At 32.0% G+C, this 24,645-nt stretch overlaps 1 protein-coding gene across 1 annotated transcript in view; it reads right to left on the reverse strand.

Moving 5' to 3' along the window:
* Window positions 1-1,093: 1,093 nt before the first annotated feature.
* The window catches only part of GLRA3 (glycine receptor alpha 3), a 229,159-nt gene continuing 205,607 nt past the window's right edge, over window positions 1,094-24,645 (reverse strand). The window contains exons 8-10 of the mRNA XM_051964069.1: window positions 15,006-15,152; window positions 12,678-12,722; window positions 1,094-2,171 (exon numbers count right to left, since the gene is read on the reverse strand). Of these exons, the coding sequence (XP_051820029.1) occupies window positions 1,893-2,171; window positions 12,678-12,722; window positions 15,006-15,152 (471 nt within the window). The 3' untranslated portion in view covers window positions 1,094-1,892. The remainder of the gene's footprint in view (window positions 2,172-12,677; window positions 12,723-15,005; window positions 15,153-24,645) is intronic.

Below are 24,645 nucleotides of genomic sequence, written 5' to 3' on the forward strand. Positions count from 1 at the left end.
AAAAGCGATAGGTAATTAGAATGTAATGCCACAGCACAGCAATTACTGTGACCCTTCAAATTGGGAAACTCTTTTACCTTTAACTGGCAGTTATAGCTTTCAGTTTGGCAGTGTACAAAGATCAGAGCATCAGAATGCCAGATTTTGAGTTCAAGAAAGGGCTTTTGCTAGATTTTCTATCTTGGTCTCAATTCTCCCAGTGCAGAAATGATTCTTTGGAAATAACTTGTTCTTCGGGTCCCATTGGATGCATAAATGCAATAATTAGCTGAAATTGTTTGTATTGCTTTTATAAAAAAAATAGTTACTCACGAACAATTTAACATAGGAGACAATCAAATCAAACCAGAATCTTATATTCTATTTCATTTGTACTGTCAAAATGGAATTTGGGTAGTTAGACTTGGGATTTCTGATGTGCCACAAACACTGTCAATTGATAATTGCACTTATTCTGTCAGAAAATTCTGGTTTGGGTTCAAACAGCCCTAAGAAGCACCCAAATAATTGGAACTAAAATGCTGTGTTCCATTTCAATTTGGTGACATTATGAACACTCCCAAAGAAGTATCTTAATGCATTGGAAGAATTGTGCTCAATATTAAAGACACCCCTGAAATTTGTAAAAGTAAAACTCAACAATTATATGCTTTTGGGAAAAGAGACTCAGTCCTGCAGCACATTTATATATTGCAATATCCTTTTAAACTTGATTTGTTTTAAAAACTTATATAAATCTCACAGGAAATGTGTTCCAACATTCCTCTATAATTCTATTGCAATTTTACCCAATCAATTTCTAGTCTCAGTTTTTAAATATTTTCTTTAACCTTTTCAGCAGGCATAATTAAAATGTGAATGTTTCAATGAACACTGAATGATTCACCTTCATCTATAATAAAAATTATTTGCCATAATCATATGAATAAAATTAAATAACTATCAAAGTCTAAAAAATCTTTCTTACATTTATCAAACATTGTTTGGTAATAATTAAAAATACACAGCCATAACAATTCTTTTAAAAACAACATGTTTATATTGAATCGATTGTAATTCAAAGAGAATAATAAAGGCTAAGAAGGGAGATTTTGTTGGCTATCTGGCCTCCTGGGCCATTTATACTAGTTACCTACAGAGATGACTTGATTATGAACAATTTCATAACACTAATTTTTTTAAAAAAAGTTTGCTTATTTTCTGTATTAGAAAATTTGTTCATATTTTTCAGAGCTAGTAGCTATGTTGACACATCAAAACTAGAGTTTGTCTGATATATTCTATTGAAGTAAGCAATGATTTAAGTGGCAGATAGACACAGTCTAAGAAAATAATTTTTAGAGATAAACCATTGATTTGTTACTACTTTCTATGTTTTTTTCTTTACAAAAAAATTCTAAGTAGGTACTTCTTATGTGGTACTCAGCTGGGGAGTTTTAAACCAACTTTAATAGGAAATAACACTGAATTAAAAAAAAAATCATAGGAAACTCCAAAAAGTGGTGATATTACTACCACTAAGTAATAAGTTGTACCATAAAATGCATTGGCAGTAAAGCTTTAATATACAATGATATGACTTACTATGAAAAAAATTGGTCACTTTTAATCGGCATGAAATAGAGATTATCATAGCATATATTCATCTTCATTCATCTGTCTGATTATGACTGCATAGCAAGTCAAAATAGAAACTCTTTTCCATATGTTTCTTTAACCCTCTCCATATGTCTCAGCTGCACATGCACTCATACATACACGCACACACACCACACACATTCTTGTGCAGGCAAATATGTGTATGCACACATACATACATACAAACATGCAACGTATCTAACAGAGATAATTCCTGCTAAATGGAACAACCAAGCCTCAATGCCTCTGTGGGTTTAGTCTTGCTGCTGATGAATATCCTCATGCCTAAGAATTTTGTAGATAACCCAATAAAAAATATTGAAAATCAAAAAGGCTAATGGGAAGCAGGCTCGGGAAATGGTGTCAATTTTTTTGGCTCTGTCGATAAATACCTTCCTCATTTCATCGGAGTTTTTTGGTGTGATCTGGGCAGGATTGTTTGGCCCCTTTGGGGTCACGCCATCTTTTGCTTGTAGACATGGTCCCATTCCATAGGCTGTAAAACTGAACCGACTTTCCCTTACCTCATCATCCTGTCACAAGAAAAACAAAAAAAAAATTATATGTCATGGAATGACTTTCAAAGAGAAATGACCTATATAGTGATTACTTTTGAATTGTGATTTGAACATATATTTGTTTCCATATAGTTATAGAGATACACATATCTAGTTACATCTCTATATATTGATAAATACCTGCATATATATATGTGTATATACAGATATGAAAAGAGGGATTGGATCTGTGATTTCATCGGGAGAAGGAATTTCTCTACCAATGCAGTTTGCCACCTTCTCTGAAATTTATAACCATAGAGAATTTTTCAAAGCAGAGAGAGGTTAAATGACTTGTCCAGAGTCACACAGCTAGTATGTGTCAGAGATAAAACTTGAATCCAAGTCATTCATTTCTATTTACTATGCCATACTGTCTCACACATAATTTAAAATACATAAACAGGAATGTTACACATAACATATGCCATATATATATATATATATATATATATATATATATATATATATATATTTGTGTATATGTGTGTGTGTGGAGATGTATGTGTGTCTGTATATTTGTGTAATACTATATCAAAAAATAAAAGTAGTATGACATAGTGGATGGAGTACTGGATTCAGGAGTCAGGAAGAACTGGATTTAAATCTTTAATACTATTGAGAAAGATTAGCTGTATGACACTGGAATTTGTGACATTGTATTTTTATGTGCCCCACCAATTCTCAGAGATTTAGTTACTAAGTAAATTTTGATCTATGTCAGGGAAAGTTATTGCCACATTAAGAATTTCCCAATCTGAAAACAAATACAGATATTTTTTTTTACTTATTCTCATATATAATACATGAAAAATATTTTTATAATTGCGTTTTAATGTTAAGTCAGTTTATTTCCTCCTATTTAATTCATTACTTCTGTCTTATACTGCTATTAGAAATAATCTGGCAATATGTAAAATATTGTAATAATATAACAGGTTGTTTTATTTTTAAGTATTTTGGAAGGAACTCTCATGGTATCTTAAAATAGTATAAAAACTTCCTGATAAAAAAATCATATCAGGAGATCTAATGAATTTTTTTTTTAGATGAAACTCATCTTTGTGCTTTTTTTGTTGTTGTTGTTCAAATATTTAATGGTTTTGTTGGCCAAAGAAATCTTATTTTTTTTTTTTGGGGGGGGGAATCTTATTTTAGTCTTCATGTGTTCTATTTTCTTACTTTCTCTGAAGTCTGACTCTATGTGTTCCTAACTCATGTTGTTTGGATAATGAAGAATATAAACTAAATAAATAGCACCATGTGCACAGCTATTATTTAATAGATATCTTTGAAAAGATTAATTTGAAATCTAAACTTATTAAACACACTCTTTTTAAACACCCTCCTTTGGAGTATTAAAAAAAATTAGGAGACATCCCTACATTTAATTGAAGTTCAGTATTATTTTTTAAATAATTCTAAGTTGTTAGAAAAATCTTAAGTTATCCCCCATCCTTGAAAAATAGCAACTTGCTGAAATAAATATTCATCTTTAAAATGCAAATAGAGAAATAATTTTAAAATTTTATTAGTCATTAAATTTGGCAAATGGAATATCTTAAGAGGTCTCAATTTCTTTATGTCATTAATTGATATCAAATAGCATCAATTTTTAAAAAGGTATCCTACTTAGCCTAAAATATAATAGTGAGTTCATAAAGGTTGCAATTGTAAATCACTGGATTTGTTTAGAATATGTAACACTTCATCAATAGTATTTTCTTGCTACTGATAGTTGGAAGCATAGAAAATGCCATTTGTAGATTTGCAAGCTTTTAATTTCTCTCCATGTAAAAGTTTTTGGGAAAGAAAATAGTTTTTTGAATTAGAATCGCAGGCAAAAGTGGAACACTTTAACTTTTTTAGTCATTTATCTTTTATTTTTGTGTTTATCATTTTATCAGTTGATATTGGAAATCTCAAGTAGAGTGAGATTGAGACCAAGAAAGATACTGTGATCAAATTAATTTTTTCAATAATTATGTTATATATGTTGATTTGACTTGAGAAAATATAGTGTATCTATTTAGGGAAAGAACTAGATTAAAAAATTATAAGCAATTATATACATTGAATAATAACATAAAACTGATGAGTCAATTTTCAAGTCAGTATTATTTCACTTTTTTCTCACATTTCTTTTATGCTTGATAATTAACATAATATGCATATTTATTCATACTACTTTCTGTTCCCCAAGATTTTCCATTCCCTAAGAATTTTTCCTTTTTGAAATCCTTAATAACATAACTTGGTGATTAGTTGACTCCCTGGGAGTGTATAGCTTGCATATAAATGTTTACCAAATAAAGGGTATAATTTTGTAAATAATGTTTTTATCCTTCTTTACTATCCAGAGAAGATTGTAAGAGCCATCTCTAAGTCTGAACCACTCTCTGTGCAGATCAGCTATTTGCTGCAGTGTAGTCTAAAGGGGGGGGGGGTCCTCTCATTTTGTGTCTGAACCAAATAGAATGGAAGGACTGCTACTTCATCTAATAACTTGGGTTTGCACATCTACTTGATCAAAGTCAAATGTCTAAATACCCAAGATGTTGACTTGATCCAAAGTTCTGCAGCTGATTTACTTGGTTCAATCATATCCATCAACTATCCTTTCTAATAATTTAGAATAGAGACATTTAATCCAATATGGTAGAGCCCTTCAGAGTTTTTATTCATTTGAGTCCTTTGAAGAAATAAAAAAAGACAATAATTTCTAGACAGGAGCTGATCATGACTTTCAATCACCATTCTAGCTTTAGCATCATTATAAAAGCTTAAGCTCATAGAAGCATATGTTTATAGCTGTAAGGGACTTAACTTATACATTTAGATTTCAATTATAGATTTAGAACTGAAAAGGATCGTGAATCTATCTAGTACAAGCTTCTAATTTTATAGATAAGGATGCTGAGGATCAGGTAGCTTTGGTGACTCATTAAAAAAAGCATAGAAAACAATCAATCAATAAACATTAATTATGTATTTACAATGTACTAGCCAATAAGAAGAGTCTGAAGCTGAACTCAGGCCTTCAAATTCGAAATGCAGCTCATAATATTTGCTGTCTCAAAGGAGCTATACTTCAAATTACTAGTTTATAGATTTTACCTAAGTGAGGAAAAATTGCAAACTTCTTTTATTATGTGGGAAATGTGCAGATATTTGCTCTTTCTCCCATACCCATACATATTTACACATATATGAGAAAGTTTATAATCAAATACCATGCACCATTGGAGGCCTATCAATTCTTATAGTACTTAAATATATATTTTCAAATTTTCTACTGAATCAAGCACAGTATTCATATTTATATGTATGTTTGACAATTTAAACAGTGCCCGGATAAGGATAATTAACTCCATATTGATTAGTTTATTGTCTCCCAGGGAATAATTTATTAAATACTTAATTTTAAGTAAATGCTACACTAAATTATATTCCAAAGGCTTGAGAAAGTTAATGAACCCCTGAGGTTCCTTAGTTGAGGAAGCAGAATATGGATCAATAGTAGTTTTATCATTTAGGTTGTATAAATACAACTAATACAAATGTCTAATAAAAATGAAAACTTTAGCCTTATAAGACAAAGTTATCTGATTTACAAAAAAGTTGACTTTTACAAAATTATCTTTCAACTCTACCTCTTCATCTACAATCAGTCACTGGTCTTGTTAATTCTTCCTTATAAATATCTTTCAAATATGTTGTGCCCTCTTTATTTTCCCTGATGCAATCATACTTCAGACCTTTATGTTCTCATTATTATACTACTTGAAATGTTCTTCTCCTTCCTTTATCTGCCTCCTCTCTCTTTTTTTCTCCAATCCCTTATGTATATATTTCTTTTCAGCCTTTTTTTATGACTATTCTAGGCAAAATATTCTCACTCTCCCATATTCAAATCTCACATTTTTGCCCATGCCTCACATATAATGTTCTATGTCTTTTCTCATGACTTTGTTGAATCCTAATTCTCCATATCTTTCAAAATTTGATTCATGTGTCCTTTAGAATATCTTTCCAGAGTAATCTATCCACAACGACTTTCCCTTCCCTAAAGTTTTACATTATTTTATTTATACCATTCATTTGAAAATTAATCATATGAAGACTTATTATTATAGTAATCCATAATTTAAAAAATTTGTACTGTTTAACTTTTTAACTGTTTTAAACAGTTATAAAAACAGAAAGGTATTATAAACACTCTTAAGGTATTTTCTATATAATCTTATATCTACTTTCTTTCTCTATGAAATCTTATTTTCACGGTTTCTGTCTTATTAGAATATAAATTCGATAAGGACAGGACTGTGTTTTGTTATTCCTGGTGTTTTACATAAAATAAATACTTAATTAAAAATTAGTGATCTTCTCAACATCATTTTCCTCACATAACTCCCCTAAAAAACAACAACAAAAAAGCAACAACTTTAGCATTTAGCAACAACTCTACACTTCCTACAATAACTTCTAATCTTTTTAGATTAGTATCAAAAAGTCTCCACAATTCTGACTCATTTTTCTTTTCAGCCTTTTTTTTATGACTATTCTAGGCAAAATATTCTCACTCTCCCATATTCAAATCTCACATTTTTGCCCATGCCTCACATATAATGTTCTATGTCTTTTCTCATGACTTTGTTGAATCCTAATTCTCCATATCTTTCAAAATCTGATTCATGTGTCCTCTAGAATATCTTTCCAGAGTAATCTATCCACAACGACTTTCCCTTCCCTGAAGTTTTACATTATTTTATTTATACCATTCATTTGAAAATTAATCATATGAAGACTCATTATTATAGTAATCCATCATTTAAAAAATTTGTACTGTTTAACTTTTTAACTGTTTTAAACATTTTATTACCAATTAGATTGAAAGCTCTTCAAGGACAGAGATCATTCTTTGACATTTCTTGGTATCCCGCAAAGGATTTTTTTTTAATGGGGAAAATTCTCATAATGACTTAATTTTTTAAAACAAAACTGTGATATATATTCCTTCCTAGGAATATATTTTGTGTCAATTAAAGAAATATCTAAAAAGATGTAAATATAATTTTATAACCAGTGGAAGCCAATGAATTCTCTATTGAACATCTTTGATTGCTGAATAAGAACATTTTCCTATTGACATGTCTCTGTATTGACTTTAATTTTATTTCTGCCAAAGGGGATAAAAAGCATACACACACACATACACATACACATATATACATACACACACATATGTAAATGTAAGAAACCAGTTAAATAAACACCTATTGATATTTTAAAATGTGTGCATCATTTTTCTCAAAAATAAGTAAACAGCCAAATTAAAATAATTTTCAGTGTATTATGATTAATGTTAAAGACTAAAAAGATGTTAAACAGTTGACCTAATATATGTAGGCAATGTTTTGCATTGTTAAAGCATTATACAAGTAAACTATTTTTATTGCAAAGATATTAAAATAGATTTTTTCTTATTACTTGGTAAGCTCAAATAATTGCTTGTATAATGCTAGTATTAGATTCTGCTTAGATTCCTATCCCCTCCCCTAAAAAAACCCAGCCATAGGAAAAGTACTATATCAACTAATATTTCTACATGCTAGTTGACTACATGTTTCTACTCTTCATTAAAAGGAGTATGTTTTGTACAATGTTGAACAAGTTATTTAGTCTTTTTGAGCATCTGGATCATGAGTTCTTAGAATGGATCTGGATAGGATCTCTAAGGCCATTTTAATCTAATCTCCTCATTTTACAGAGAGGGAGAAACTATTTTTGAAATCGAAGTTATCATCATGACCAATATGAGAAGGATGAATCAGATTTGAGCCCTAAATTCTCGGAAAAGAATATGGAAATTTGTGGTGTGAGGTAAAGGGAACTAGCATTTAATTTCTTAAAGACAAGATGACAAGAACTGATCTTATCCCTACCATTTCATGTTGAAAAAAAAGTGTTGCAGAAGAAATAGGTTGATAGTTGCTGTCAACTCAACTTAAACCTTCAGGTTAGGAGTCATGGAAAGTGGAAGGTGCCTGGATCTTTGAGGGTTAGGTGCTATCAAAAGGCAAGTGACAACACATCATTTTGAATGATAGTGCTGAAAACATTATTCAAAGCTCTGGTCAAGAGGACTTCCTGATGCTCTTCAATCTTCTCTCATCCCATCCAAAAATGCTATGTTTAGCCTTATATTTTCTTTGTGTTTTAATGTCACAATTTTGTTGCAGTTAATATTTACCCAGAGTCCTTTAAAGATCAAAGAAGAGCATTGTACTTTTAGATTTGCTAAGCTTCATAATAGTAGACAAAGGGTAATGCCCTGAATTTAGGAATGAGAAACTAGGGTTTAAAGGCATTAAGTGATTTGTCAATGTTCACACAGTTAGCAAGTGTTTAAAGTGGAATTTGAATCCATGTCATTCTGAATAAAAGTTAAATACTTGTTTTACTATCACATATTGCATTTCAGAAATTTAAAATTCTGCTTAAATTTTTTTCTTAGCTGGAAAGGGCAGGAGAAGCACAGATAATGGCCCATGGAGGGGAATTAAAGATAGCCCTGAAACACTGTGGAAGGACTTACATATTCCAAATGCCATTTTAGAAATGACATTTCTGGTTCATAATTAACTATTTAAATCACCATTTAGAGTCACCCTCGGAAATATTTCTTTCATGTGTATCTTCTGGGCTTCAGTTTTCTCTTCTCTAAAATGATCTTTCTGATCCATTACAGTTCTATCATGCTATAATTTCAGGGTAACCTTCTGGTTGAATGGAAAAATAGAAAAGCAGAAGAAAGATCAGTATTAAAAATTTCATAACTGACTTTAAAATTAACATTGTAAAGGAATGATTTTCTAATTAGAATAAGGGCTTTCCAGGAAATTTGATAAGAAACAACCACAATCCGGACACACTGTAGTAATGAAGTATTTTAAGGAATATATAAAAAGTGAGACTGAAAGTTCATTGTAGAGATTTTCTAAGGGTTTGAAGTTTCAGCTACTTTATCAAAATTACTCCAATATGACGAGAAAGAATGCATAATTTTAAATCAGGAGATCTATTATGATTTGTGAAAATAGCACAAGGGTTCTTGACAAAAATAAAATTCATTTATATAATTACTTTTGAGTCATAACAACAAATAATGTAGCACTCTATTTATGTATATATGTTTAGTGATTTTCAACAATGAAATCTTTTAGAATTCTTTATATCTTTTTGGAAAATCAAAAAAAAATATTGTATATGTGCTAAAGAACATGATGTTGGCTAATGTGAAAGGTAAATTTAGCTAGATAAACTTTTTCTTTTTATCATTTGCAATTTTCTAATTTCCAGTGAGTTTGTTGTAGTTATCTGTCTTGAAACTTAGAGATATCTTCTCCACATATTTTAAAAGGATTAATAGTGATTCAAAAAATTGAAAAATTGTTATTATCGCCATCTTCTAGGCTATGGCTAGGTTTCTAACAATATATAATAGTTTATGCTAATAATGCAGAATAATGTGTTCTAGCAGATTTTTCTTAATGATACTGAATTACATTAAGAAACAAATTGAAGCATGGACATTTGTTCATATCTTTCACATGGTTTTCTGAGTGTTATTCAGAGATATTTTGGCATTTTTTTTGATAACCATATGTCACAAAACAACAAAATCATCAGTAAACACAACAATTTCCATCTAATATAACTTAATAAATGTGCATACATATACATACAAACTCACAGACTACTCAAGGATAAACATCTACCACAAAGCATGTCATCAGAACACAACATTCCCCAACAGTGTGTGGGGTAGCGAAATCTGGACCAAGGACAAACCTCCATTGTAATAAAAAAAAAAAAAAGGAGGCTCTTATTTAGCAAGGAAGAAATAATTTCCTTTGGAATAATATTCTGGTAAATGTTTTGTAAATGGAATTTTAGTGTCCCCTTATTTTCAAAGATAATTTGGGTTCTATACTATATTTTTTCATTCTAATTGTCTGACAGAAAAAATATAGGTTAGGAGAATTTTAAATTCAACCCTAAAAATAATAAAGGGAATTAATTATATGATATAACTTTTAAATGGGCATCTGAATGGTAAAACAAAGTTTGATGTACAATTTGGAAAATTCAGCACTGAATTCAGTTATCCAAATGATTTTAGTGTACACTAAGGTCTGTATTTCTGTCTTTCTGTATCTCTTTTTCTCTTAATTAATATTGAAGAAGTGAACTTAGGATTTCATTGAGGAAATGAATCCCTTTTATGACAAGAAGTTTGCTTTTTGTCGGACCCCGAGAGTTTATATGATTTTCTCAGTGTCACAGAGTATAAATCAGAGACAGGATTTAAAACCAGATTTTCTCTCATTGGAACTCTATATCCATTGTCCCACTCTTCCTCTCTATGCATTGTTATTTAGTCATCAAGTGTTTATTTAAAGTCATTAATTTCTAAGTAATCTATTTTATTGATATCTACTCCCCCTGTTCTTTGCAAGCTTTTTTGAATGGGTAGAGATATATACTACAAATTAGTTCTCTCTAAAAAGCTCCTAAATATTAATAAATAGGTCTTTGCGCTTGCTTCAGCAGCACATATAATAATAATAATAAATAGTCCTTTGGTTTTAGAAAGCCTATTTCCATTATGATGTCTGATTCCTCCCTCCCCACATATTAACAATTGTGGTTTCTTATTTGGATATCTAGATAACATCCTTTTATTTTCTTATTTGACTTTGTGTATATCACTCTTATTTTTACAATTCAGTATTTTTAACAAATCATTATTTATTTTGCTCCTTGAGAGAGAAGTTAAGAAATAATCTCAGCTTTTACAAAAGGTCTAGGAACATCAAAAGTTTAACAGATGCAAGGGAACTTCTTCCTCATTTTATAGATAAATAAACTGATTTTTATGATCACTAAGTGATTTGCTCACAGCTAGCAAAAGTCTGAGACAGACTTCTTGACTGCAAGGCCAACTCTCTGTCTTGAGTGATGGGCACATTTTTAGTAATTCAAAATAATCAATAGTTTATTAAAAATTAGAACAGTAAGGGATGGTTTGATATACCTGTTATATCCCCATTATAATGAAACTCTTCCTTATATGAGATGACCCCATTGGTAATTTTTAAATTGTCAGTAGATATGAATTGAATGCTCTTGAGGTAGACACATCATGAACAATTAGTTTGCCTAATTTTTTCCACTAGAGTATTTATCTTTTGGTGAAGCAACATTTAATTGAAAGATTCTCCCCCAAAGATGATAAAAAAAACATTAATAGTATAACCTAGATGAAAAACAATAATAGATATTTCCCAAAGGCAAATAATTGCCATGCTACAGTCATAATTGTGCATGCAAATCTCATGCAATTAAATGACAAATATTAGTGTAAAAATAATTCTTGCATAACACTTGTATATTATTATTTAGTATTAACTAGAAACTGCTTCAAATGTGAAACACATAACAAGGCTGGGAAAAGCTACCCATATGGGGAAAGAGCATGCAGTTTTAATGCAGAGGGAAAATAGTATGGAATTACATGCTATAAAATAATTTAAACAATCTATAAATCATTCAATTTTTTTTCTGAAAAATAGCTTTGAAAGTAAAGTTAGCTCTGATGAAACAAGTATTTTTAGTATAATCCAATGATGACATACCATTTTCCATTAGCACAGATAGCACATAGAACATGTCCACCTTTCCTCCATTTTCACTGAATCATCTTTATATGGCATAGTATTCTCCCCCAAGCTAAACACCATATGTAGCACAGTCTGCCAAGACATACTTAATGACTTATGCTTCCCTCCCCTTCAAGCATTTGTCCTCGTTTCATATGTGGAACGTTTGTTTGCAAATAGAAACTTTCATTTATCTTATGTATCTCAATCAAAATTCAATATAAGGAGTTAAGTACACACACATATAAAATCTGAAAGGACAGTTTTTCCAATTAAAACTTTCAAGCCAAATATAGGATTGCCTTGGAGCAATTTTCTTTTTTGTTAAAAAAAATAGGAAAAAAGAAGAAAAATAGATACATTTTACTCATTTTGATACTACTTAGTTTGTGTAAAATGTGTCATTGTTTTCATTTTGAGGATAAATAAGAAAATATGAACTGTTTTTCTTTGAATATATATTTATAAAAAAACTTGAGCTTACAAAAAGCTCAGAAAAAATAGTTAAGTCGCTAGTTAAAATGCCTTCCCCTGAATGAAAGAATACTAAAATGGGATATTTTTTTCTCTCATAAGAAAAACAAAATAAAGGAAGGAAAGGTCCAAGAAATAGCTAAGATTGCCGATGGTTTGTTATTACTTTAAAAGAAAAATGTGCTTTGTTTCTCCACCAGACACTGCTTGCATGCAGAAATATGCTGTTAGCCTTTAACTGATAACCACAATCTTCTAGTTGAAGTTAAAAAAGTAAATTTACCGTGTCTGAGAAACGGTAAAACTTCTCCAATGCAAAAGCTTCTGTCTGTGGGAAGGCAAAGTGGACCAAGAGGATTGAAAAATCAGAGTCAAATAATGTATAATTCAATAAAATTGCACATTTGGTTTGAATTACATAAAGCATCTTAATACAGGTTATCAATGAATTGATTATTTATATAACCAGTATTTTTCCCCCTCAGTTAGTACTCAGAAAAATTCCAATTTTTTTCCTCAATCTAAATTTCTTGTGTTATTTTCTAAAGATTTCAAGTCATGAGTCTTCATTTTCTTGATGTAATATATGCATATATATTAACATATACTTATATATGTGCATATTTATGTGCTAATTATGTAAACCTTTTTTTTTTTTTCAAATGGTCCAAATCACTGTTTGTTATTTCATATTCCTAGAAATCCTTATATTTTTGTGTGAAGAGAAAAAAAAAAACCCACCCTCAGGTAAAGAGCAGCTAGTCTGTTAATTTCATTTAAATCAAGATCACTGAAAGAACCAAAATTGAGGTCTTTTGACTATTTTGTTCATCCAAATATAATGCTTCTACAATATATGATAAGATGGGGTATGATTGTCCTTTTATGCCTCCCTATGTTGCCTACATTGACTTCTAAATAGAATGTCACCTGTCATGAAATTTCTATTGTATAAACCTGTTTCCTTCTAATTTCCAAACACAGAGGAGATATGAATGCTATTTTAAAAAGAAGGAAAGAAGACATCTAGGAGAAAAAAAAGAGAAGAGAATAAGTAAGAAGTCCTTCTTCCTTCCCTCTTCTCCCCAATAAAACAAAGGTGGGAAGGAGAAAAGGGACACTGTTTCATTTATAATGAAAGCTAAAAAAGACATATGTTTGTCAACTGAGAAATTAGGGAAAGAATCCAAAATTTTAGAGTAACATTGTGAAATTTTTTTTAGTTTTGCAGCAATTACTGGAAAAGTAGTAATGTGATGTTAAAAGAAAGGGAGTGGAGGGGAGAGGATGGATGAGAAGGGGAAAGTGGGGAAGAGAAAGTAAAGGAGGGAGAATGGTGGAGAAGGATAAAGAGGGAAGGTTTTCTTATTTTAAAATCTACTCATCTAATATGTTTCTCAGTATATCATTTAATATAGTAAAATTTTGGCAAAATATTGTATAAATGAGCATCTCAGATGCTTCTGTTCTTGATCTTTTGCCAAATTTTTCTAGTAGTCTTCCCACAGTACAATGAAATAGACATTGCTTGAAGTAGTACCAGATATTTTTAGCTCAAGAGATATATCTGGATAAATAACCATTTTGATATACATGAAGTGATAAGAAATAATAACTTATTATATGAAACACCAAGAACTAATCCCATCTATCATATTATGTTGGGATAAAGTTAAGAAAGTCTGAATTATGTCTTAGTGATGTTATTTTTGCAGTTTTAATTAACTTAAACATATTGACATTCCAGCTTCTAGACACTCTTTCCTCTGCCAAAACCCAACCTAGAGGATTGTATATTTAAGTAGTTATTACTTAACATTAAATAAACAAACAAATAAACAACTGGAACAGGAACATTTAATATAACTGAGCCCTTTACTTATTGTTTGTAGTTACAGGTTTTGTTTTTAATGAGCTGATATTTATCAGAAAGAAAAAAAAAAAACAATAAACAATAGCACAAGAAATTTCAGACTAATTTGTTAATCTGAGGATAAAAATTGTATCTAGAGACTTTCTTCATAGATTTATTTTAAAATGATCTTGGGGCCTTCTAGGTTTGAGTCCAACTTAAGACAGGATGTGATAGCAATTTACCAATAGCATTCTATCCTTTTCACCCAGTTAATTCCAGTGACTTTTTAATATAGACATACATAAATGAAGAAAAAACTTAGAAACATAGATCTTTTTCTTCTTCTATCTCATCAAATAAAATATATTTGGTTAAAGAATATAGAAGGAAAAAAAATCAAAATAAAGTTGAACTTTTATCAAAGTTGATTTAGGTTAAGTATAAATCCTAGTATTTCTCTGGTGATGCTCTTAAGAATTAGCATATGTAAAGCAACATATTTTCTTAATTTGGATAAGAGATTTATTTATATTTATTGAGGAATAATCTGGAAAACTCTTCTGAGGTCATATGATTTGTTCAAACATAGCATTTTGTGAACTTTTAGATTCTCTTATACTCATCTAGAACATTTTGCTAAATTACACATTAACACCAAAGTGATCTTAGCATATATATCTCCCTGACAGGCTATTTTCTTTCTCTGGGGACATAAAATCAATATCTTTCCAGATTGTTAATATGTTCACATCTTACCTTGTTCTTCTTTCGTTTCCGACGCAATCGCAGTAGTTCTTTGTGTTGCCTTGATACAAAATTGACAGCAGCATACTCCAGGAGTGCTGAGAACACAAAGAGGAGACATACTGCCATCCAAATGTCAATGGCTTTGACATAGGAGACCTGAGAACAATAACAACAAAAAAAAAGCCAATTGAGCAAAAGATGGGCCAGGTGACTCAAAATATCACCTCCAAGAAAAAAGAAACAATGGGAGAGGAGTTATTTGACTGCTAAATTTTCTCATTAAACAATTCCTGTAAAATAAAATCACAAACTTTACAAATTTAGTTCTTTTTGAAAAAGAGCTATTTCTGGAACTTTATCATAAAAAGCGTTGCAAATACGAGATGATCATACTTTCCTCTTGTTTATATTGCACTCAGAATCTGATTCCAAATTAGCCACCTACATAAAAGAGAAAAAAATGTAATGAGATGCAATTTTGGTTTTAGGAAGTTCAGTACATGAGAAGTATGATTAAAATTAAAATGTGTGTATGATGTGGGTGCTACAATTCTCCCATTTTTCTCCAGCCAGTTTTTTTTTTTTTTTTACAGTGTCTAATATTTTCTGGGTAATAATTGAGATACTTTATTCTGCATTAACACTTTCAGGTCAAAAAAAAAACCAGAATGAACCGAAATGATGAATTAACAATTGCCCCAGTTGCTACAATAGTAGAGCCTGGAATCCAATCCAATTCAACAAACAGTAAGCTCCTGCTTTATGTAAGGCACTGTTCAAGCTGGCAGGGAGATTGAAAAAAATAGATGACAGTCACTGCTTTTACAAGTCAGAAAGACTTGAGTTCAACTTTCACCTTTGATATTTGTTAACTATGTGATCCTGGAGAGTTAATGTAATCTCTATGCTTCAATTTCCTCAAATGTAAATTAAGGAAAGAAATTGTGTTTACTATAGTGCCTAGAATGTAGTAGGACATTAATATAATAATATGCTTATTCTTCTCCCCAACCCCTTCTCTCCATGAAACTCACAGTCTATTAAGACAGCTACCAATACTATACAATAATGGCCAATTCACTTTGTTTTTCCTGTCTTCACTTTTCTTACACAAAAAATAAATGAGTTGCACTAGATCAGAGGTTGTTAATCTTTTCTGCTTCATGGATGCCTTTTCAGAATAAAATTTTTAATAAATGAAAATGGAAAAACAATTGTGTTAATACCTATTGATTTTTATCTATCCGAATTCAGAGACTTTCTTCAATCTATGTGATTCAACTTAAGAACTACTGTCTTGGATGATCTCTCAAGTCTCATTTGCCTGTCACATTTTATATTTCAATACATGATAAGCACATAAGAAATATATTATGTTACTTCTATATCCTTAGATGTTAATATGATTGCTGAACCCCAGCAAGTTGCAAATAAATTATACTCCTTTCTCATATGAGGAAGTAGAGAAACTTTCCTCAAATATTTTTATTATTCTGTGCTTGGTCTCCTTAATATTCAACTAGACATAGATCAGGCAGCAATCTTCTCTGAACATGTCCCTAACTCCCTCCTCATCACCAGTATTTCTTTTTTGCTTAAAATAGCAATAGATAATTATGGAAAGAAGCACAGGCATGTCCCTACCTGATGGGACCTATTAATTTTAATTCAACAAAACTTAAAAAAAAATCTTTTTTATTTAAGACACAAGGAATATAAAAGCAGAAATGAAATTGCCCCTACCTGTAAAGGGAAATGGAAGGTTTCAGCATCTATATCAATAAGTAAATAAAATGTAATCCAAGAAAGGAGAAATCACTATCAACTGGGCCAATATAAAAGATTGCAAGGATGTATTACTAACAAATTGCTTTGTATTTTTTCAACCATCAAGCATTTTTTCCTACTCACCATTGGATAAAGAAAAGGTAGAAGTGATCTTTGCATGGGGGGGCAGAGCCAAGATGGCGGAGCAGACACACACGACTCTCTAAGCTCCTCTCATTACTCTCATAACCAACTATTTAATTCAGCCTCAAAAATAACTCTTCACTGCTTAAATTCATGAAGATTAGAAGCACTACAATTTACCAGCTGAAGTCAATCTGGAAGATCGCCAGGAAAGGTTTGTCCTGAGGGGCCAGGAACAGACTAACTCAGGTAGCAAGAGACTAGCATCCTGAGCAGACCAGGGGCAGGGGTGACCTCTGTGACTAGAGTAGTTAAGGGACCACTCTGCTATAGGCTAACTGCTCTGCCTTGACTACAAAGCAGTAAACTGGCAGAGAAATTAAAGCCTAAAACAGAGGGTACTCTAAAAAAAATGCCAGAACTTAACGAGATCTGGCTGTAACCCCTCAAACCCAGAAGTGACTCAGGCAGACTGTAACTTAGCCCTACAGCCACATCCTGCAGTTCGGGGCTTTTGCGGAGGCAGCTATCTATCTGCACGGCATGGGGGCACAGCCTGGTCAGCCTCTTATCAGTGGGGGGGGGGGGGTCAGCCTGGGGCAATAGAACCTCCCCAGCTGAGTGCATTTCCTGTCCCTGCAAATCCATTCACTGCTCAGCTGCTAACACCCACAGCCCACGGGCAGGCTTTGGCATGGGAAGTGAAACTCTCACTGCTCAGCGTCTAGCCCCAGGGCAGTCATTATCTCACACAGCTGAGGCTCTTTGCAGGGCATGTTCCCAGCTTGGCCCTGCAGGCCTGGGTTACTCCCAGATGGGGAACTCTCTCCCAGAGCACTCCAGTACCTCGCTGCTTTTTGTAGCCGGCTGGCAGGACAGCTACCCATCCATACACCTTTCACTGCTCCGCAGAGGAAGCTGGTAACCTCCTGGCTCTGAAGGAAGACCCTACAGGCTTTAACAAAATGAGTAAAAAAATCAAAAGAACTATTGATAGTTTCTACTCAGAAAGAGAACAGCTTTTCAAACCTGAAGAGACTAATAGCAGACAGTCTCCAAACAACTGTTGGTCTCCAATACAAAAGGCTCTCTTAGAAGAGACTATTAAAAACCTTAAAAGAGAGCTAGAAGAGAAATGGGGAAAGGAAAGAGAAGCTATGCAAGAGAGTACAGAAAAGGCACATAACTCACTAAAAGAAAAAATTGATTAAGTGGAAAAAGAAAACAACTTCCTGAAATGTGAATTGGAAAAGGTAAAAAACTCCCAAGAAGTGCAGGGAAAGAGAATTTATGAATTGAAAAAAGAAAATAACTCACTAATAAAAAAAATTAGTGAAATGGAAAAAAAAATCCATAGAGCAAAACAACTCAATTGGACATATAAAAAAAGAAGTAAAAAAAAGCTAATGAAGACAATAACTCACTAAAAATCAGAACTGAAAAAATAGAAATGACTGAATCATTGAGACATCAAGAATCAGTCAAGCAAAACCAAAAAAATGAAAGATTGGGAAAAAATGTCAAATATTTACTTGGAAAAACAACAGAACTGGAAAATAGATCTAGGAGAGATAACCTGAGGATCATCAGACTACCAGAAAATTATGATGAAAAAAAGAGCCTAGATACTATTTTACAGGAAATCATCAAAGAGAACTGCCCAGAAGTAATAGAACCAGAAGTGAAAATAGGCATTGAAAGAATTCATCGAACACCTTCTGAAAAAGACCCTAAAATAAAGACTCCAAGGAATATTGTGGCCAAACTTCAGAATTTTCAGACTAAAGAAAAATTTTACAATCAGCCAGGAAAAAAACAGTTCAAATACCGAGATCCACAATAAGGGTCATGCAAGATCTGGCTGCCTCAACATTAAAGGATCGAAGGGCCTGGAATCAGATATTCCGAAAGGCAAAAGAACTTGGAATGCAGCCAAGAATAAACTACCCAGATAAGTTGAGTATTTTTTTCCATGGAAGAAGATGGACATTTAATGAAATAGAGGAATTCCATCTGTTTCTAAGAAGAAAAAAAAAACAGACTTAAACAAAAAATTTGATCTCCAACAACAGGAATCAAGAGAAGTAGAAAAAGGTAAAAGGAACACTTGAGAACTGTATTTCTGTTGTGGATATACATAAAAACTATATGTATAATTTGATTTTACTGATATAACATAAAAAAGGGAAGTAGAAATGGAAAGGGGATAGTGTCAGAAAAAGGGAAAAGGGGAGATAAAAAGAGGGCAACTATATGCAACTATGAGGCAAAGGAAACCTATCATATATGAGGGAACTTAGAGAGGGGGAGGAACATTGTGTGTATCCTACTCTCATCAGAGTTGGCTCAAAGAGGAAACAATTGACATATTTGTTTTACAGAGATTCTTCTTTCACTTCATTAAAAAGTGGGAGAGGAAAAGGGAGAAGGAAAAAGAGTAATAAGGAAAGGGTACAAGAAAGGGGAAGGGATTCAAAGGGAGGAGGAGGGATACTAAAGAGGGAGAGCTGCGTGACAGTAGTGGGACCAATAAGTTTAATACTAGGGAAGAAGGGAAAGAGGGCAAGAAAAAGAAAAGTATAATCTGGGGATATTAGGATGACAGGAAATACAGAATTGGTTATTTTAACTGTAAATGTGAATGGGATGAACTCTCCCATAAAGAGGAGGCAGATAGCAGACTGGATCAAAAGTCAGAACCCTACAATCTGTTGTTTACAGAAAACACATTTAAAACAGGGAGATACATACAGAGTAAAGGTAAAAGGCTGGAGCAGAATCTATTATGCTTCAGGTGAAGTCAAAAAAGCATGAGTAGTCATCCTTATCTCAGATCAAGCAAAAACAAAGATTGATCTAATTAAAAGAGATAAGGAAGGAAACTATATCTTGCTTAAAGGTACTATAGACAATGAAGCAATATCAGTATTAAACATATATGCACCATGTGGTATAGCATCTAACTTCCTTAAAGAGAAGTTAAGAGAGTTGTGAGAAGAAATAGACAGCAAACCTATAATAGTGGGAGATCTCAATCTTGCACTCTCAGATTTAGATAAATCAAATCACAAAACAAATAAGAAAGAAATTAAAGAGGTAAATAGAATATTAGAAAAAATAGGTATGATAGATCTCTGGACAAAAGTGAATGGTGACAGAAAGGAATATACTTTCTTCTCAGCAGTTCATTGAACCTACATAAAAACTGACCATATATTAGGACACAAAGACCTCAAAATTAAATGCAGGAAGGCAGAAATAGTAAATGCTTTCTTTTCAGATCACAATGCAATAAAAACTACATTCAACAAAAAGTTAGGTGTAAATAGAACAAAAAGTAATTGAAAACTAAATAATCTCATCTTAAAGAATGATTGGGTGAAACAGCAAATTATAGACACAATTAATAATTTCACTCAAGATAATGACAACGATGAGACATCATATCAAAATTTATGGGATGCAGCCAAAGTAGTAATAAGGGGAAATTTTATATCCTTAGAGGCTTACTTGAATAAAATAGAAAAAGAGAAGATCAATGAATTGGGCCTGGAACTTAAAAAGTTAGAAAAAGACCAAATTAAAACCCCCCAATCAGTTACTAAACTTGAAATTTTAAAATTAAAAGGAGAAATTAATAATATAGAAAGTAAAAAAACTATTGAACTAATAAAACTAAGAGTTGGTTTTATGAAAAAACCAATAAAATTGATAAACCTTTGGTAAATCTGATTAGAAAAAGGAGAGAGGGCAATCAAATTGGCAGTCTTAAAAATGAAAAAGGAGAACTTACCACTGATGAAGAGGAAATTAAAGAAATAATAAGGGGTTACTTTGCCCAACTTTATGCCAATAAATTTGATAACCTAAGTGAAATGGATGACTACCTCCAAAAATATAGGCTTCCCAGATTATCAGAGAAGGAAGTAAATTGCTTAAATAGTCCCATTTTAGAAAAAGAAATAGAACAAGCTATTAATCAACTCCCTAAAAAAAATCCCGGGACCAGATGGATTTACATGTGAATTCTACCAAACATTCAAAGAACAATTAGCCCCAATGCTTTATAAACTATTTGAAAAAATAGGGAATGAAGTAGTCCTACCAAATTCCTTTTATGACACAGACACGGTACTGATACCTAAACCAGGTAGGTTGGAAACAGAGAAAGAAAATTATAGACCAATCTCCCTAATGAATATTGATGCTAAAATCTTAAATAAGATATTAGCAAGAAGACTACAGAAAATCATCCCCAGGATAATACACCACGATCAAGTAGGATTTATACCAGGAATGCAGGGCTGGTTCAATATTAGGAAAACTATCAGTATAACTGGCCATATTAATAATCAAATTAACAAAAACCATATGATCATCTCAATAGATGCAGAAAAAGCATTTGATAAAATCCAACATCCATTCCTATTAAAAACTCTTGAGAGTATAGGAAGAAATGGACTTTTCCTTAAAATAGTCAGTAGCATCTATTTAAAACCAGCAGTAAGCATCATGTGTAATGGGGACAAACTGCAACCATTCCCAATAAGATCAGGAGTAAAACAAGGTTGCCCACTCTCACTGTTACTATTTAATATTGTATTAGAAATGCTAGCTTTGGCAATAAGAGTTGAGAAAGAGATTAAAGGAATAAGACTAGGCAATGAGGAAACCAAATTATCACTCTTTGCTGATGATATGATGGTATACTTAGAAAACCCCATTAGACTCTACTAAAAAGTTATTAGAAACAATCCACACCTTCAGCAAAGTTGCAGGACACAAAATAAACCCACATAAGCCATCAGTATTCTTATATATCACTAACAAAAACCCAACAGTTAGAGTTACAAAAAGAAATTCCATTTAAAGTAACTACTGATTGTATAAAATATTTAGGAATCTATCTGCCAAGGGAAAATCAGAAACTTTATGAGCAAAACTACAAAACACTTTCCACACAAATTAAGTCTGATCTAACCAACTGGAAAAATATTAAATGCTCTTGGATTGGGCGAGCAAATATAATAAAGATGACAATACTGCCTAAATTAATCTACTTATTTAGCACTATACCAATCAGACTCCCAAAAAACTACTTTGATGAATTAGAAAAAATAACAACAAAGTTCATATGGAAAAACAAAAGGTCAAGAATTTCAAGGGAATTAATGAAAAAAAAATCAAATGAAGGTGGCCTAGCTGTACCAGATCTAAAATTATATTATAAAGCAGCAGTTACTAAAACCATCTGGTATTGGCTAAGAAATAGACTAGTTGATCAATGGAATAGGTGAGGTTCAAAGGACAAAACAGCTAATAACTTTAATAATATAGTGTTTGACAAACCCAAAGACCCCAGTTTCTGGGATAAGAATGCATTATTGGTATAAGAATGAATTATTTGACAAAAATTGCTGGGAAAATAGGAAATTAGTATGGCAGAAACTAGACATTGACCCACACTTAACACCGTACACCAAGATAAGGTCAAAATGGGTTCATGACCTAGGCATAAATAATGAGATTATAAATAAATTGGAAGAGCATAGGATAGTTTACCTCTCAGACCTGTGGAAGAAGGAGGAATTTATGATCAAAGAAGAACTAGAGATCACTATTGACCACAAAATAGAAAATTTTTGATTATATCAAATTGAAAAGTTTTTGTACAAACAAAACAAATGCAGACAAGATTAGAAGGGAAACAATAAACTGGAAAACATTTTTACAATCAAAGTTTCTGATAAAGGCCTCATTTCCAAAATATATAGAGAATTGACTCTAATTTATAAGAAATCAAACCATTCTCCAATTGATAAATGGTCAAAGGATATGAACAGACAATTCTCAGACAAAGAAATCGAAACTATTTATAGACATATGAAAATATGCTCCAAATCATTATTAATCAGAGAAATGCAAATTAAGACAACTCTGAGATACCACTACACACCTATCAGATTGGCTAGAGTGGAAAGATAATGTGGAATGTTGGAGGGGATGTGGGAAAACAGGGACACTGATACATTGTTAGTGGAATTGTGAACACATCCAGCCGTTCTGGAGAGCAATTTGGAACTATGCTCAAAAAGTTATCAAACTGTGTATACCCTTTGATCCAGCAGTGTTTCTATTGGGCTTATACCCCAAAGAGATACTAAAGAAGGGAAAGGGACCTATATGTGCCAAAATGTTTGTGGCAGCCCTGTTTGTAGTAATCAGAAGCTGGAAAATGAATAGATGCCCATCAATTGGAGAATGATTGAGTAAAATGTGGTATATGAATGTTATGGAATATTATTGTTCTGTAAGAAATGACTAGCAGGATGAATACAGAGAGGACTGGCGAGACTTACATGAACTGATGCTAAGTGAAATGAGCAGAACCAGGAGATCATTATATACCTCAACAATGATACTGTTTGAGGATGTATTCTGATGGAAGCGGATCTCTTCGATAAAGAGAGCTAATTCAGTTTCAATGGATCAAGGATGGAGAGAAGCAGCTATACCCAAAGAAAGAACACTGGGAAATGAATATAAACTGCTTGCATTTTTGTTTTTCTTCCCGGGTTATTTATACCTTCTGAATCCAATTCTCCCTGTGCAACAAGAAAACTGTTCGGTTCTGTACACATATATTGTATCTAGGATATACTATAACCTATTCAACATGTAAAGGACTGCTTGCCATCTGGGGGAAGGGGTGGAGGGAGGGAGGGGAAAAATCGAAACAGAAGTGAATGCAAGGGATAATGCTGTAAAAAATTACCCTGGCATCGGTTCTATCAATAAAAAGTTATTTTAAAAAATTTAAAAAAAAAAAAAAGGTAGAAGCAAAACTTTCAAGACAACTAAGCAAAATAAATTCTCATATTGACTATGTCCAAAAAGGTATGTTTTATTCTGTATATGAGTCCATTGCCTCTCTGTCAAAATGTTGACAGCACTGTTTATTATATGTTCTTTGGAGTGGTGATTGATAACCGGGTTGATCAGAGTTCTTATGTCTTTAAAAATTAGTCATTTTTATTATGCTGATAATATAGTATAAAATTTTTTTCTACTTTTGTTCTTATTCTTCTGAATCAATTCACTAATCTTTTAACCTAAGACTTATTTGAAACCATCTTTTCTGCCATTTATTACAGTGCAAGAGTATTCTATTATATTCTTATGCTATACTTAATTCATCCATACACCAAGTGCTTGTGTTTATTTTGTATTATGCTTACATATGGTATGTTGTCTCAAAAGAAAATAAAACAAGCATAAACATGAGGTCAGGGACTTTTCCCCCTTTGTATCATTAGCCCATAGAAGAGCTTCTGGTGCATTGTAGGTGTCTAACAAATCTTTATTTCTTTTGACTAGTATGTGATCTGAGCCTTGAAGGAAGGCAAGGATGCTAACAAACAGAAATAAGAAAATATATTTCAGGTGTGAAGAGTTCACAAAATAAAGAAATAAAGTTAGTATTTGATTGGGGCAAAAAAGCATCTTCATTTTTTTGGAATGGTGTGTATGTGTGTGTCACATGTGTGCATATGTGTAAAGGAGTAATATGAAGTGTCTGGAAAGGAAGATGATAGCCAGATTTTAGAGTGTTATAAATGCCAAATGTGAAGGTTATATATTAACCTAAAAGTATTAGGCTTTTTAGAAGAGTTGTGACATTTTTATGGAGGATGGATATCAAAGGAAATAGATCAAACATAGGGAAATCAAATTAGTT

The sequence above is a fragment of the Antechinus flavipes genome, chromosome 6, assembly GCF_016432865.1.
Source record: "Antechinus flavipes isolate AdamAnt ecotype Samford, QLD, Australia chromosome 6, AdamAnt_v2, whole genome shotgun sequence".
Taxonomy (NCBI): Eukaryota; Metazoa; Chordata; class Mammalia; order Dasyuromorphia; family Dasyuridae; genus Antechinus; species Antechinus flavipes.